Raw genomic sequence first — 18,409 nt, 5'->3', positions numbered from 1 at the left:
TATATTATATTTTACTATTATTATGAAAATAAATGTCAATTAATACGTAGTTAAACCCAAGTTATTTTTAAAAATATTGCAATACAAACATTAAAAACACATAATATAAATTAATATTATTTTTTTCTGCGGGGGAGTCGAGACCCGGGACCCCCCCCCCCCCCCCGTAAATACACCACTGGCTGTAATATGTTATGAAATATGTATTTATTTTTAAATATGCATTTAAAATTTTGTTTAAACCTATGTAAAAATATGTATTATGTAAAATTATGTATTATGTAAAATTATGTAACAATATTTATTAATTAATATGGTAATTAAAAAAGTATAAAAAAGCTTTTAAAGTCTTCGTTGCCATTTAACATTCTGCATGTTCAATCTATAAAGTATTAACTCACATTAATAAAAACTGAAACAAAAATTGAATTCATATTTTACCTTATTGCATTGGATGATCAGAAGTTCCTTAATGTGTTCAAACGTTAAATTCCTCCGATTATCTGTAAGTATATACGTATAGGTTTTTTTACTTTTCGCTATTAGTGTTTTCGCTGTTTTATTTTCGCGATTTATTTTTCGCGGTTTTCACATAGACTCTTTGGAAATAACGACCGGTGTCAATTTTATTGATATTATGTGGCTGCATGATAACGTGAAAATACGATGAAAAACGAATATATGTGTTATAAATAATAATATACACTTTAAAACTACAAAATATATGCATTTAATATGCATTTAATAGGTAAAAACGTTGAAATATGCAAAATATGCAAAATAAAATTAGTGTTATTTTAATAAGAGTGATCAATTTTCATCAGATTTCAAAAAGTTTATTTCAATACATACATGCATTTGCATATAAATCCGGTCCCTACTCCCTAGTGATAATTGACTGATAAATTTGTGCTATGAGTTAACGATATTAATAAGCTAATTATAATTTATATTATTAAATTCAATAATAAAGATTTTATAAAAACATAACATTATAATAAATTAAGATTATTACATATAACATCATCTCACATTCACGAAAACATTTATTAACTATTCATTGCACTTCAATTTATAATTCTTCATTCCTTGTTTGATGTTTCATTATTATTAACTTATTACATTTTTATTTACCTTTGGCAGTACCATTTAGACTATGAATATGTGTATACAAGTTTTAATAAAGCTATGTAGTTAAAAAAATTTAAATAAAATTAATTTTTAAATTGATATTATTTTATATTATTTACATCATACTATACAATGTGTCACAATTCACGAAATTAACTAAAGTAAATAATTATATAAATTATTAGTTAGATGTACTGCTTATATATATATAATATTGAGCTCCCACGCAGTTAGTTATGATATTAGATTTTTTACAATAAGACGGAAGAACTATTAAATTTGAAGTATATAATATGAGTTAGATACAAATGAATCATACTTTACACCGATTGCTATTAAGTCGCGAACGGGAGATGATGCTTGATCTCGAAGCCTCCTTAATTTGTTTTATAAGAATTCATATTGGTTCTCGAGTTGTAGTGGCTTAACATTTTTTCAACGAAATTAAAAAATACCCAATGTAATTTTTTTTTTTCATAAATCATATTTTTTTCACCGGTTTTTGCCCGACAGTCCCGGCGGGTTTTAAAACTAGATTAAATAGTTGAATAATATTTTTCCTTATATTTTATTGTATATATTGCGATGTAAATACATTATATAGCTTCGTATTAAAACAAATATTTGTACAATGTTTTGCGTGAATATTTTATTTAAATTAAAAAAAGGAATTACATCATTCAAAACAACAAGCTTATCCCGTCCCTTCGGCGACAAGTTAGGTTTGGAGAATTGAAAAAAAATTAAACCCGTGACAAGTATAATAATAATATATATAGACAACGTCACAGCTACAAAACACCAAACACCGTCCAATATTGCCGGACGTGTATAACAATTCGTCACAATCAAACCTTTTTTCCTCGAGAATAAAATTACCTACCACACAAACCACAACAGTTACGACTACAATTCTCATTTCCAAACATTTTATCTTTGCGCGACGACGATGTCACCTCAGGGATACGCTTTTTTCTTAGCATTACTTAGCAGAGCATTGCTTGCAAGCTGCAAAGTGTTGCCGTTATTTGTTGTTGATGACGAAACGAGTACTGTCCGAGACCTAGAAAATAGAATTTTGGATTTAATCGAATCGTCGATAGAGTATTATATAAGACCGGACGTTGACGATGATGATGTGGATTTAAATTTAATGCTCGGGGTATCCATAATGAAAGGTAATATATTTATTTTGTTTTCGTTTGATGTATAATTTAACAAGAAAATCGTGACCAATGCATAGTACCTATAATATATTATTGTCATTTATAAATGTACAGAGTGTTGTGTAAAAAAACAGTACCTACCTATACTGGAAGTAGTGTCGATGGACGATGTTCTCTTCCACACGTTTTTATATTAACTTTTTTTTTTTAATTCGCTTTTTATTTTTATATTATTTACATATTTATATTTCTAACATGTATATTGTGTACCATCTATGTTCAAATTAATTGATAATTTATGGTTATTTCAAATATTTAATTTGTGTAAATTTCTTGTGCTTTTAAATCTACAGGTCAATTTATGTCGTGTACTGACAATCCTCGAATGAACTATAATACTGATTCTTATAAGATGTACAAACTGAATAAAATGATAAAAAATCTTTACTCAAAGTTTTATAGAAACAATGTATTGAATTCAATTAGTAAGTCAAATATATATTTGTTTTTTTTTAGAATAATTTATCTTTTAGATAATTACAGGTATGTATATAGCTATTAGTTCATTGGTATACTATCGGGTAGTTATTTAATTTAATTTCTGCCAAACTGATCTTGTGAATTTGCTTAACTATACATATAGTGTAAGTATCAATTTGTAAACTGGTCTTAAAATTGTTTTTTAGCAAAAAAAATTCTCGATCACAAACTTTGGATATCTCCGCAAACATTAATACACAAATCAAATATTACATTACCTGCTAAAATATGGTACGATAAGGATATTTTAGCCAATGGTGATGCATATTTTCGCAATATTTCGGATAAATGCATTGGTCAAGTGATTTTTTCATGCAATGTAACATATGAATGCTTTCAACCAGAATTTCAGAAACAATTTTTTAGATATGCACTTACACATCAAGTATTGTACATTCACCTTTTAAAGAAAGTGAGTGTATATTATACAATACACATATTTTATTTGGTTATCTCTAATTTATATAAAACAATAAAACTGACGTAAAGTCCGCAAAAACATTAACATGCGATATCAACTTATTTCATTGTTTTCGTTAGATGAAATGTAAAAATATGAATTATCGAGATAACATGTTAAAAGAAATAATACTGCATAGATGCAGTACAATTTTTGAAGAAGCTCAAAACATAGCCAACGATTTTGAATTGTCGGACAAATATAAAGATTTATTCATTGAACAAAGTAAGACACTTGATTGTTAACATAAATATATTATTGGATACATAGCTAAAAATAAACTAGAGCACATTTATAATATAACTCATAAACATATCTATTACTTTAGTTATATTATTTTATATCGTGTGTTTAACCAATAAAATGAAAAATTAGGTAATAAATACATGGTCTGAGCCTTCTTTTACGTATTATGAATAAGTCTAAATGAATTCAAGGCGGAAACTATCTTTATAATATTCCAGTATTGATTTATTGATGAATTAACCCTAGGGTTGCTAGTGATGAGAGTAGGATTTTAAAAATTTAAATAGTTATTAACTATACCCACTATACTATAATGAATGTAAACATATATTTCTATGAAAATATAATTTTTTTTAAATACCTAATAAGACCCTATACGTGGTTAAATGCTATGAATTATAGCAGTGTCTACTTTTTTTCAAAAATGATATACTAGCTATTTTCCTCCACTATCCATTTATCTTTTAAAAAAAAAGAGTAGTTTTTATTTTCAACATTTTTTTGGACCAAAATATTATGTCTATTTTCCTCGAAACATTCGAGGCTACCAGAGTATTAATCCATCAGCCATCTATGCTGTTTAGGCTCCCCATTCTCCAAGGCCCTCCACTAAAAAGTATTGTTCTTTTTATTAATTAATAATACTATACACCTTTTTTTTTTTATGGGGTATTGTGCGTGTACAAAAACATTTTATGTAATAAATGCTACATTCGTTCTTTATTCCTTATTTTTTTATTCATAAGCTCACAATCAACTGAAAAAATTAAATGAAAAATCACTTTAGTAAATAATTAATTTAATTCAGAAATTAATTTTTATTTTAAAAATTTAAAAAAAATATTGAAGCAAGTATAGAAAGTTGGTTGCATTTTTATACTGTTTTTTTTTTTTTAATTTTTATATTTCTACCACCCTAAGATGAGAAATACACCCAACAAAGTCTATTAGGCATTTTAATTCTATAGCTAGTATACTTAAAACTATGTATAATTATGCTTTATCACTAATAATAATTAACTGTACGTACAATGTATACAATCAATACAACTTGGCGTATGGGTACTATTGAGCTTAAAAACTTTCAACTATGGAATTGTAGGATAGATTTTTACAAAAATTTAAACATTGTCGAAAAGTGAGAACACACACAAATTTACTGTAGTATGAACATGAATAATGAACACGAGTATTTCTTTAAAAATTGTTATTATACGCGACGATTTTTACTCTTTAGTATAATGCTATACTTATAATATTACCTCCATCTGGATGATTGGGTAAACCACAGCCGAACGTTGTGCATTTTCCGACTTGTGTAAAGAGTAGGTAATTGCAGGAAAAGGATTAATTGTCCAATTATTGTTATGTAGTTGTTACAATGTTACAAATAGTAGTCATTTTTTGTAATGCTTTTCGTACATTTGAATTCATTTTATTGAAGTGTGTAAAGATAATTATAAATTTGATTTATTGTGTAGGGTGTACGATTTTTAAATTATAAAAAATAATTTAATGATATATAATACAACCTTATTCAATAAACTAGTACAATAATTATTATTTCAAATAGCTTTAGTGTTACGGGTTCTAAAACATTTATTTATATAATAATAAATTCACCAACTGATTATTATACAAACATTACAAAAAATTAGTAGATGCTCATACGTAAATATTTTAAATCGTTTGTTCCTAATGTTCCTATATAATATTATATAGTTGCTGTTTGTGGAATGCAAAACATGGTGGATTTCATTCGGCCAGAATGGTTTTCAATTATTGTGTCTTCAATGATATACAATGACTGTATTGAACACAAAAATAACAAATTGTAAGTATATAAAATGTTAATAATTTAAGTTTTAGCGTTTTTAATTAAATATAATGAATGTATTAGGTATCTATATAGTTTGAGAATTTTTTTTAAATTCATAGCGAGATAAAAAATGTATTATTATTATTATTATTATTATTAAAATTTCTTTATTTCTAAAATATAATACAGTACTGACTGAAATAGTGAAATAAGCTGTATAAATCAAAAAATAACAAATATTGTAATAGTAATAAGATATGTTATATCTGATAATAATTAAAAGTTAAAAATTTAAATTTTAGATTTTGTAAGATGAATGTATAGCTTTTACAATGATACATTTTTTTCTGAGTGTCTTTCGTCGTCATTTGAGATAGTAAAAATTCTTTAATCTTCAATTTTGTGTGCAGTTACTGGAAGCAAATTGGATTTACTTGTTATTTTTTAGTGGTGGTCGGAGGGATCAAAGTGAAATTTTTAAATACTTTTAAAAATAATAAAGAAAAAATAAAATTTTTACGCAAAACCGATTTTTGATAAAAATGGATATGTATATTGTTATAATTAAAAAATTAACAAGACATGATATAATTTTAAAATAATTTCGACTTTTTTTGTTTATTATAGGTAGATATTTTAAGTTGTAGAATTGTTTAAGTTTTTTTTTTATTTGTGCATCCATATTATGTTATGAATAAAAAAAATTAAAAAGCTTGAAAATTAATATAGGTAATTATACCCAAGAAAAAAAATTAAAAAGCCGTTCTGGCTCTTGCTGTGATTTTGAACGATTCTGAATTGAAACAGATTATAGGTACCTACCAGCTAGGTATTAGGTACCCATCTATATAAGCAGACCTTATATTTCTTAAGATATTTTACTATATTACATTTATATTTCAATATTATAGTACCTAATTTATTTTTCAATTTGTTAAATCTATATACATCATTTTGACACATCTTTGAAATTTGGCACTTAAGGCACTTTAACCCTGTAATATCTCTCCATACTTTATAAAATACATCTCTGTGATCTGTGAAAGAGTTATTATTTATTACGTAAACTTGAATTTGCGGTTTCTGTTTGAAATATCTTTTTATTATCTATAATCAGTATGAACACATCAAGATTCAGATTTGATCTAGGTATATTTGTTTTGAGAATCAACTGTGAAAATGCATGTTTAATTAATCCACATTATTATAAATTAATAGAGAACAGAGTTAACGCATGTTGATACTACGTCCTCTTAAATCATAAATCTTGGAATAATTTGATGTTTACTTTAATTATAAGAAGAACATATATTTGCTCATTAATGTTTTAGGTCCTGTGATTCACATTTGACAGGAGTATCATTGGCAGCGTTGGGAGTATACTGGAAGTTTCTATGTTACAAAGTCAACACATAGGGAGTATATTGATTTTCAAAATACTATAATTATTATAATATTGGATAATATACATTTACCATTTCATTTTGGTCATTAGGATACAATATGGAAGATTTACAATACAAAAATATTTACACAATTTCGTTATTACACCATAATTATTATTATTATTATATATACATAATATAATAAAAATATTACAACGCACATTTTGTCCAATTAATTTTTTGCGATATAATATAATTATTATCAAACGTATATCATATTAAAGGTGCCATTATAAAGAGCTCCGAATTTTTTTTTTTTTTAAATTACAATATTATGTAAAGACACATAAACTGAATATTATTATATATTATATCAATACATGTTCAAAAAATATCTTAATTCCTATATATATATATATATTATAATAATAATATATGCATTATATAATTTTTATTGAAAATAACCTTATAGTCGAATGTAAGATTAATTTATAAGTACACATTACAATAAAATTATTAAAAACCAAATAAATCGTTAAGTCACTTTCAAAATGTCTATTTTTTTTTTTTTAATATTATTATTACGTAGGTATACACATATTATGTTAAATATATATTTAATATGATGAGTGAACGGTACAATAAAAGCACAGTGGGTAGATATCTGATTTTAATAATGCATGATTGGTAGGTAATTCGATATTTATTTTTCGGACGAACGCGAATCGTAGTCATACTTAAACTACATACGATTTTGAATTTTTAAAATTTAGAGTTCGAGTGCCTACCAGCATCTACAGGGAGATGTAGGGAGAATTAAAATATCGTAATAACAATATATAGAGTAAAAAAAAAAAAAAAAACTGACAAAATGTTAATGAAAAATACGGTTATAATATAAATCATCATGTTATGGACCCGATTCGAGTTGTCGTTTTGCTTGTTGTTCGCACTATCCAACTTACATTGCTCGAATTTAGAAAAATAACCGATAAGCTTTAAATGGTAATAATATCCAATTATCAGTTTGTGCGCGTAACTTCACATGTATTTAAGACGGATTATTTTCCTACACGAGTGTATTTGTACTATCGTTGTACATCTTTTGAAAATAAAATTAAACTTTCAATCGACTTCAACGTGCTATTAGCGTTTTAACGTGTTACATAGCTAAACCTATAAATAGGCTATAGTTAGGCAGTGAAATAATGAAAAATTCGAATTTTGCACAGACATAAAGTTGGTACTCATTTTGAAAAATTTAATGACGACCCAGATTTCTCAGATCTATTGCTGCGACATTAATATTAGGTATATTAATGGGAGGAGGGGTCGTAATGCTACGTGTGCGTGCCGTATTTACTTTGTTTTCGTGTCTTAAAAGTTAAATGCCGATTGCCGAGATCATGATCTATATAGTAAAACCAAAAATTAGTCGATTTGAAAAAATAAATTTTATTATTGTTTATAACAGATAATAATTTGTTCGAGTATTAAAATTTTAAGTTTCATTAGAATATTTTTGCTGAGATGTTTAAAATTAATATATTTGTAATTATTTTTTTTTCCAGAACAATTTTTTACTTTAATTTTATTTAATTTTCCAAAATAACCGACTGATTTGCATTTATAGTAATAGTTCAACGTTACTTAGGAACTAGGTACCTAGGTACCAACAACGAAATTGTATCATGAATACAAATGTTAAGATTTCTATCTATTTTAAATGCTAAAATGTGAACGTTTAAAATTATTATATGATAGGAGGTGTTTAAAAATATACTTTAAGACTGTTTATATTATATTATTATTATACGGTATGTCCCCGTAACAGATGTACAAAATTATAAAAAATGTATTATCGGAGGATACGTCGAAGCGTCAGCCTCGTCGATAGTGTTATTTTAACGAGAATATATATTATATTATTAATGATACGATGATTTTAAAATAATATAGTTACATAGTTATATCTATCAATAATAGGCAATAGTACTTTTTTCCCGTGTACGAATTTAGTTCGACGTTTGTTTCACTTTATAATAATAATTATTATTAATACGATATAATCTAAACTGTACAATTTTTTTTTTTTATCATTTAACAGTCTTAATATTATAATAACATCATATAACATTTTAACGTGCATATTATTATTAAAAGTATAATAGGTATTATAAATTATAAAAAGCAGACGTGCCCGTACTTGGATGATAATAATATGTACTGTTGTGTATTACAGCCATTACAAGCTGACGAAAATTTGGGAACCTCCCTGGACTTAATCATCATGGTCTCGTCATCCTACCACAGTGATCTACGAGTACCTACTCTATACTGGCTACTACAAATACATTAATATGTACTTGTTAAAGTACATATGAAAGAACAAATGTTGTTTAATATAATACATTATATTAAAATATCTATGAGGCGGTGAGTGACGAAATGGAGAGAATGTTTTCGGTGGGTTATAGGTAATAACGAAACGAATGAATAAATAAATCATCGAACGCAATTGTGAAATTTATTTGAGGATTTTACCCTGAGAATTCAGAAAAAAAAATTATTTTAATAACGGGTTTCGCTCGTTATAATAATAATAATAAAAATTACGATGAGTTTGGTCGACTTATATTAGACGCGAGTACGATAACTGTACAATTGCTCGTACCTAATTCATTGTATTCAATTTTCAAACACAATATCAAACGCACTCTAAGAAAATACTATTTGTAAGTACCTATTTATCACGATGATTATATTACTATAATAGAAAGGTAGGTACCCAAACTATACAATGTGAATTATCTGTACTGTGTATACCTAACGTGACAGCCAATAAAATATTATTCCAATAAGATACAATTATACAAAATATAGAATATTATTATGCGCACGAACACGGTTATAAAAAACGAGGATAAATTTGCGGATACTATTTTGCATAGTGTTTGAACTTTGAAGCATTACACTAATAAGACTTACGATATATTACCTAAACTTTAAGTTATCTCAGCTGCGTTTCAATTCTGTTGGGTTTTCTTTATCTACATTAAAATGAAAAATTATATAAAAAAAATTTTTAAATTTTAAGTGTTATAAAAAGTTATATCGTACACATTATACATTGTAGATATATTTTATGATTATTATTATACATATATTTTTTTTTTTAGAAATTAGAATTGTATTATTTACAAAATTTGAAATCAAAATATTTTGGACTGAAGTATCTAATTAACACTTTCTCATTTTTTTTTTTTTTTTTTGCTAGATAAATACATATTATTATGATCTGTAATGCTCCAATTATTATAATATTTAATTATTGTATTACACGTTATGTATCTGTGCGGAAATATTTAACATAGCATACAAAGAAAAAAAAAGACAGTTAATATGATTTTATTTTTCTAGTTCTTTCCTGTATAAAATATGTGTAATCATTGGTTTATAAATCTAAATGATTCATAAATAATAAAATCGCCTTTTAAAAATTGGATTAAATATAATAGTATAAGAAAATAATTTACTTTGCAAATCATGATATTAAAAATTAAAAAATTTTCGAATCTCTAACTAATTTTCTTATATATATATATATATATATATTTATGTATTATTTTTATGAGTTTTATGGTATTTAATTATATTGCTCCGTCATCAAACAACCACTAATTGCCTTTCTTCAATGGAATTCAAAATTCATGATTGGCATATCATTGTATTTCGATATTATACAGGCAAATTCAGTATATTTATAGGAAAATGAAAAATATTCAATTGGTTAAAATTTAAAATGTTGTATTATATTTTAATTTTGTCTAATTAAAATATTATACTTTATTTATCATAATTTTTTGTTACATATTTCAATCTTGATATCGTATTTATTATATAAGTACCTCCTTGGATTTATTCTAAAATATTATTTCAAAATTTTGTTAAAAATTAATTTTTATGGTTTATTTTTGTTGCTTAAATAAAATGATGTGAAGTATTAATTATTATTAACCATACTATAATTAATTAGTCAAATAAATATAGAGTTTTATTAAACTATTAAAAAAAATATTCAATTTTGATAATTTACCAATGATGTGATGAAGTGGTGGTGCTGTGACGAGGCAATAAACAAGTAAGTACCACTTTTTTAAATTACATACCACAAATAGGAAATAATTATTCTATAAGTCAAAAATTATTATTTTTATGAAATGATGTGTGATCTAAAAAGGAATGATTTAAAATACTGCCAAAGAAAGTATATGAATTACAATTTTCAATCAATAAGTCATTAAATTCACCAAATAGATTTTTAATTAATTTTCTTATACTTAAAATTGAAAATTATAACATTATAATTTATCACTGATTTTTAAGCTATTCCTCACACTTGAATGATAAAATACTAATAAAATAATTCAGTCAATACTAATAATATGTAACATAGGTACATTATCAATGTAAATAAATTAATACTATAACTTATTAGAAACAATACAATTTGATTATTTTTAACGAATTTTTTTTTGCACAATTACATAAAACTGAGTAAGTAAATTTCTTAATCACTATAATAATTTTATTAAATTTATTATTCTTCCTTTTTACCACTGAAAAGGGAGTATAAATATCAACGAATACCTCAAGCATTTTACAGGAGGTGGCTAAAGTCACAAAACAATTCGCAAATGTTGTCACTAACGTATGCGCGGTCTTGCACCGTCGCCACCACATTTGTCATACCGTATAATCATCCTTTTTAAAATTAATATTCTGATTGGCGCAGAAGTCTTTAGTTATGGGTATACAATTGAAATAACTACACATTTCACAATCATACATTGGTATAAGGTAGAACAGTAACAACAACAACAAGAACAGGAACAATGCAGATAACAGGCACACCCAGATTAGAAAAATTTTCTTCTGACGATCATATGGTCCGAATGAAACAAATGGCAACAATGCATAAGATAATAAGAATCCAAAAATGAAACCAAATAGATGTGCAAAATTGTCCACCCAAGGCAGTAGCCCGAGCAGAAACAGCAGAAAAGTGATAGCTAATAGTTTTGAAAGTGCCTGCTCGGGCCTTTTCAACATAGGCCAACAATTCAATACTTCAACTATAAGGCACGCCAAAAGGCCAAATTGTGAACCAGCTGGACCGACCTGAAATAAATAAAATAAAATTAGTTTTTAAAATTTAAAATTTAAAAGATTATGAATTTACTTACATCAGCTCTATAAGGCACAAATATTGCACTGCCAAGATTACCTGCCACTCCAGAACCCAAATAGATTAAAGCTATTCTTAAAGAACCAGTCAGTTTTTCTAGATCTCTCATCAAAAAATATTGTATTACAATTGTTGTTGCTAAATGAAGAATACTGGAAAAATCAAAAAATAATAAATAAAATAAGAGATATAAATCTAAATTTTTTGATAATAATGTAAAAACTATATTTTCAATTACACTGACTTACACATTTTCAGGTAAAATATAATATTTACCTAATACTTAAAATTACTGAACACATAAATATTGTGTTATTCAATTTTAAGATAGTTAATTTGGAACTACACACAAATGATATAATTTAAGTTATAATTATTAATTTCTTTTAATTTTTATACAATTCTTCCACATAATAGATAATATTTATAGATATTTTTTATTATCTATTTTTTTTTATTTTTTAAGGTTCAACTGCTATGGTTAGTAGTAATTTCTGTTAAAAGCTAATAACTACAGCAGTTGAAGCTTAAAAAATAAAAAAATTAAAAATATAGTAAAATAACTTTTATACGTTAACTCTTTTTTCTTAGTAAAAATTTTATAATTACTTTATATATTTTTAAATAAATAAAATATTAATTTCAAATGATTATCATTTTAAAAACTTTAATTAATTTATATAAATGTTTAATAATTACCCAGCATGTATAAAAAGTGATATCCACAATCTGTAAAATTGATCAGGAACTTCAGGAGAAAAGAAAGGTATGAGACCACACACATCGTTTAAACATGAAACCTACAAAATAAAAAAGTAATTAATTTTAATATAATATATCTATAACATGATTAATGTTTGTACACCAGTCACCAATATTACATACTTGAGAGCATAACGAAGCATCATCATGAAAATAACCATGTACAAAATCACAATATTCTCTTGTAGTTATTCGACAAGTGCCATGTATTCCAATACAGCATGGGTGTCCTATTACTTCGCAAATCATGTGTTCAGCAGATGTTAGTTTCTGAATCAATGGACTACCCCAACTGCTATGTCTTGCACTACCTCTACCACTCATCTTACGGCAAATTGGCCATTTTGTTATATCGTCAGGCCATTCAAATGGCGCTATAGATGCAGGAGCTTCACAATACCTAACAAAAAACCAGTCATTTATTTATACATGTATAATAAAAAAATAAGACAATTGCATACTTTGGATCTAGGCCACAAACAGAACCAGATATTCTTCCTCCAGGCCCTGATTCTACTTCTGACCATTTTTTCCATTTAGAGATTGATGTCTAAAATATAATAAAATTATCATCACTATGACAATTATTTCATGAAGTTATTGAACAAAACATAACTACAATAGTTCTAAAAATGCATTCAAATTATTATTAAAAGAAACAGAGATAAAGATAAAAGTACATCTAAAAATATATTTATCAAAATACAATAAATAATTACATTTTATTACATAAAAAATACTTAAATACTACTAGGAGTCAAATAAAATTTAAAAACAAAATATAAAATAAAAAATCTTAAGTGTGTAAAATTCAAGAAAAATATACAAAATTCAAAAATTTTATCATCTTAATAATAAAAAATAATCATTATCACAACAATTCAAGCAATAGCATTCAGCTAATTTATGTTTGATTCTATATTCTTACCGATGGTGGTTTATCTCCATCTCCACCTCCTCCACCATTACCACCGCCCCAATCCGTCAGTCGTTTGTGAGATGGTATTAAAAACAGTACAAACAGACAAACACTCGATAAGAATAAAACTATCAAATTGTTGGTTAAATATTTTTTACAGTGATCAAATTTGACTTTTGAGAATAACTCTAATCTGTTGCCTACATAAATCACTTGCTACTAAATAAACTTAAAAGCAAAGTTTAAAACTAAAAACTTTACTTAAAACAAATAAAAAAACCTCAATTTTTAAAATTTTGTAGCAGTTTTTAACTTTATAGTAAAAAATAAAATAAAATACACTAAAAAATTGGTTTTTATTTGAAGTATAAATGTAGCAGTGTTAAAAGACTTATATAGTTTATATTGAGATCTAAATCCTTATTAATAATTGAAAAAAAAAAAGTGAAAATAATGATGATAGCTCCCACTTTATACAATTATTATATATTAGATTTTTAGTTCATCTCCCAATAAGCCTTTTACCATAATAATAAAAGTATAGTTTGTGATCTATAATTTAAATTATAATAAACTTAGTGATTTTACACAAAACATCAAATAAATAATTATAACAATAAAAATATTTATGTTATTGTTATTTATAACTGAGTAATTTAATAATTGATTCTTTAATCAAAATTTATTTTATATTAGCTTACAGACATTTTAAAAAGTTGATTAAAATTAAAAATAAACTACTCATTTACTAGTCAGATTAATTAACAACAACACACCAAAAATGAATACCTATAATGACCAACTAAACTGATGTTATCAATAGTAAAATATATTTTAAAACATTAAGTATTTGAAAAAGATTCAGACATAAATACTTATAAATAATACAATAATTATAATGATATAGGTATCCAAGCTATAGTCTAAGTAGAACATAAAACATTAATAAGTACACCACAAGTTCACATACTATATTTATATTTATAGTAAGGTGGCAGTGCACTAAACAGTAGTAGACCACATATTGGCAGACAGCCCTTCAATAGATAATTTCACTAATTATCATTTAATTAACTAAGCACTCATTAGTCACTATGAACATCGTAAATTTAAATTGAATATGTTACTTAATTTTTTTTTTAAACATAATATAAAATATAATACAACTCTGATCATTGTTCAACAATAATGAGAGACAAGAAATAAAAAAAAAAATTTAAAGGAAATATGTATAAAAATAAAATGTTTTTATGAAGATAAACAATTTTTCTCAGAAAAGTATATAATTTATAATTTTGTTATTTTCTAGTGTTATAGTATTATAAAAAGTGAACTTTTAAAAAGAAAAAGTTTTTTTAAGTAAGTATAGCATAAAAATGTTTGCAATTTATAACTGTTTTAAACAATATGAAGCTTTGTAGACAGATTATTTTGTGCTATTGAAGTTAAAAACAAAAACTATTTTTGTTTCAGAAGAACAGTTGAGATAAACAATTTCTACAAAATTAGTGTTTACAATTTATAAATTTGTTAATTTAAATGCATACAATTTATGTAAGATGACGTTTTGTTTTATATTATTAAATAAGACATAGTATTATAGTACTATGTTGAACATAACCAAAAGAAAAAATATGTAATATTCTTTATAATAACAAATAATAATATAATATATTATCAAGTGTAGACTCTACAGTCTACATAGATTAGTCTGCACTAGATAAATAAATTAGGTATATTAATTTATAGAAATACAATAATTATATCTTACTGTGCATTGTTCTTTTGATGCTTGAATACATCCAGAGTCATCATTTCTTATACAACAAGCAGTTTCTCTCTCTTTTTCTCGCCATTTTTCAATTTCTTTCATTATATTTTTATCTTTTCGCATGCAAGGAGCAAATTTAGCCCCCAAATGTATTAAATCCGCCTGAATAATATAAAAACAATTAATTAGTTAAAATTTAGAAAAAATGTTGATGGAATAAAATAAATTTGTAACTCACTGCTCGTGGTCCAATCCAAAAATTTGAAGGTTCTATGTATTCAATTATTTGTACGGATAAACTTGTGACCATGACCTAATATATTACATGATAAAATGTATTAAGCTATTATGATTATTATTTTAATAAATAAAATAAAATAAAATAATGTACTTACAGCACCAGATTGGTGACTGAGATCAATACCAAAAGGTCCAAGACCATAGGAAAATATTGATAAGAATAGCACTAAAATTTGAACTACTGTCACCCAATAAGTAAAAAACGGTCTGTGATCTTCTAAATCATCAAGCTGTTGTTTCACATCCCTTCTGTTTATGACTGTCTTATTTAATGAACGTCTAAAATATTTTTGTTAAACGTTTAAATAATGAATGTAATTATTGTAATTAATTAAATTGATTATTTAATTAGTACCTGCATACTCTTCCAATAAAACCCATTCCATACTGCCTTCTATCAGAGTTATCAAATGCTCTATCTAATACTCTGCCCCAAATTCTACCCATTCCAATGTTTGGCATATGATCATCTTCAGCTCTCCTTGATGGATTTCTTTGCCAACTAGAATATCTTCTGAAACTTTGATGTGGTTTTTTATAATGTTGTCTAATTGAATTTTCATAATTTCCACCAGAATCTACGACTTCTTGTTCTATTCCTTGGTCGCCGCTATCCGAGGAGAGTCGATCAAAAAACACCTAAAATTTAAGCAAATATATCAATACATATCACTATAAATATATATATATATATATTTAATACAAAAATTACATCATCAGTCATTTGGGATACAATTGTTGGAGCATCAGATGCGACGGATGAGGGATAACTTCGAGACCATTCATTTGGAGTTGATATTATTTTCTTTTTACGACTAAGTGTTTTCTATAAAAATGATTAAAAATACACATAGTATGATACATTACACAATAAATTTTATATAGTAGATACCGAAATAACAAAAGATAATCCTCTTAATGTTAATTTAGCAACAGATGGTTTCCTTCCTAAAGGTTGAACACGATTGGTACTATCTCGTTCATCAATATCTCGACTAGATTGTAATACATCAGGCTAAAATTATAATTTTCTTATTAGTATATATTACAAAATAATATGTAAATTATTTAAATTAAATTTGGATAAAATACCTGTGCTATTTGATTTACGGGAATTTCATTTACAGAATTAATGTATTCATTTTTTAACTCTCCATATTTTCTAGTTGCTAAACGTTTTCTTCTATCTAACCATTTAAGTTTTTCAGTTTCTTCAAATTCTTCATCAAGTCCAAAAAACATAGCTGTTTCTCTCTTAATAAAACTAAAAAAAAAAAAAAAAAAAAAAAAACTTTGTTAGATTATTTATTATTATTAAATCAATTACAAATATACTATATAAGAATAATTTATTCAAAAACAATTTTAAAATGATCATCTTTAAACTCAATATGTCACCTTCAAATATAATCTGGAAGGGAGGGGGAGGTAAGCCCTATAATTTTAAAACTAAGCCGTTTAAAAAAAAAAAATGCTAAAATTCAGTTATAAGTTTTAAAGAATAATTATGTACATCTAAGAAAATAAGAAAATAACTTTTATCTTAATCATAACATTTTTAAGAATTCAATATTAATTACCCTTTCATATATCCTAAAATAATATACAAACATTAATTGTGCTTTGGTTCTAGAACTAGTTATACCCAGTAATAAAACAATAGCTAACATTATTTTTAGTATTTTCTTATTGTGGATGTAGAAGTTTTTCAAACTGAAATGCTAGATGAAAACAATTTCAAAATAATGCCAATTTTATTTTTGAGAATTTTTAGTTTGTTTTAAATCTTTAGATTTATTGTAACTTGTATAAGCTTTCATCACTACCATTAACAATTTTGGTTAGGTTACCAGTAAGAAATTATAACAGAAAATAAATATCAGACTAGATAGGTTTATAAGTTAGTCTGTGATTTATATAATGATTATATAAAACAAATAAGCATATATTTACAATTGTAAGAAAATAAATGTGTATATGAATTAAAAATGATAATACAATTTTTTTTAATATAAAATGTAGGTACAGTATATCACTTAAAGTCATATTTATGGAATTTAAGGTCTCCTATGAATTCTGTTTAACTTACAGTCACCATTTTATGTAAGTAAAGTTTTAAAGAGGCTTCATTGTAGTTGTTTTTAGTTAACTACTTAATCATCGAACTTAATGTAATTTATGACTATTAATTAAATTATAGTTATGACATAGAAGTATAAAATAAGTGATAACATGAATGGTTGAGGAAGGGCTTTCCACAAGTCTATTTGGTCTAAGTTTGATCAGCCCCAAATATTAGAAACTAAAATTACTACTTTGATACCAAATTAATAAATAACAAATTGATGATTATCAATTATTATGGTGATACACATTTTTATTAGGTAGAATGAAAAGTTTAAAATGTGTTTATTAAATAGTACTCTTAAAACAAAAACTATTAAGGTATTAAAAAAAAATTAATTAGATTTGTTACAACACCAATGTAAAACATTGGAATTAAAAATAAGAGGTATTATATTTAAGTTTTGTTTTTATACTCTTATATTTTCATTAAATCATTTTTTTATTATATTTACATACATTATACCTACATAAAATCAATTTCTTGTAAACAAGCATAATATTAAGTCATATTGCAGTCATAAGGATTAAATTTAAA

General features: G+C 25.1%; 2 protein-coding genes across 3 annotated transcripts in view; one reads left to right on the top strand and one right to left on the bottom strand.

Moving 5' to 3' along the window:
- The first annotated feature begins 1,969 nt into the window (after nt 1-1,969).
- On the top strand, nt 1,970-6,882 carry LOC112593253 (UPF0764 protein C16orf89 homolog). Its single transcript, XM_025337617.1, has 6 exons — nt 1,970-2,309; nt 2,651-2,782; nt 2,984-3,249; nt 3,378-3,522; nt 5,266-5,377; nt 6,694-6,882. Exons 1-6 carry the CDS (start codon nt 2,081-2,083, stop codon nt 6,776-6,778), a joined length of 969 nt encoding a protein of 322 aa, XP_025193402.1. The 5' UTR covers nt 1,970-2,080; the 3' UTR covers nt 6,779-6,882.
- Nucleotides 6,883-11,253: 4,371 nt separating this feature from the next.
- The window catches only part of LOC112593083 (inactive rhomboid protein 1), a 59,606-nt gene continuing 52,450 nt past the window's right edge, over nt 11,254-18,409 (bottom strand). The window contains exons 7-19 of one of the 2 annotated variants that reach the window (XM_025337342.1): nt 16,840-17,011; nt 16,640-16,762; nt 16,460-16,573; nt 16,103-16,386; nt 15,843-16,026; nt 15,686-15,760; nt 15,448-15,609; nt 13,686-13,769; nt 13,219-13,307; nt 12,881-13,157; nt 12,695-12,795; nt 11,994-12,147; nt 11,254-11,928 (exon numbers count right to left, since the gene is read on the bottom strand). In XM_025337342.1, the coding sequence (XP_025193127.1) occupies nt 11,494-11,928; nt 11,994-12,147; nt 12,695-12,795; nt 12,881-13,157; nt 13,219-13,307; nt 13,686-13,769; nt 15,448-15,609; nt 15,686-15,760; nt 15,843-16,026; nt 16,103-16,386; nt 16,460-16,573; nt 16,640-16,762; nt 16,840-17,011 (2,254 nt within the window). In that variant the 3' untranslated portion in view covers nt 11,254-11,493. The remainder of the gene's footprint in view (nt 11,929-11,993; nt 12,148-12,694; nt 12,796-12,880; nt 13,158-13,218; nt 13,308-13,685; nt 13,770-15,447; nt 15,610-15,685; nt 15,761-15,842; nt 16,027-16,102; nt 16,387-16,459; nt 16,574-16,639; nt 16,763-16,839; nt 17,012-18,409) is intronic. The other variant, XM_025337343.1, reaches the window with a different exon arrangement.

This window comes from Melanaphis sacchari, unplaced genomic scaffold (assembly GCF_002803265.2).
Source record: "Melanaphis sacchari strain LSU unplaced genomic scaffold, SCAv2.0 Contig1_pilon_pilon, whole genome shotgun sequence".
Classification (NCBI taxonomy): Eukaryota; Metazoa; Arthropoda; class Insecta; order Hemiptera; family Aphididae; genus Melanaphis; species Melanaphis sacchari.
Note: the sequence above shows the minus strand (reverse complement) of the source record. Positions and strands in the feature narration are given on the sequence as shown.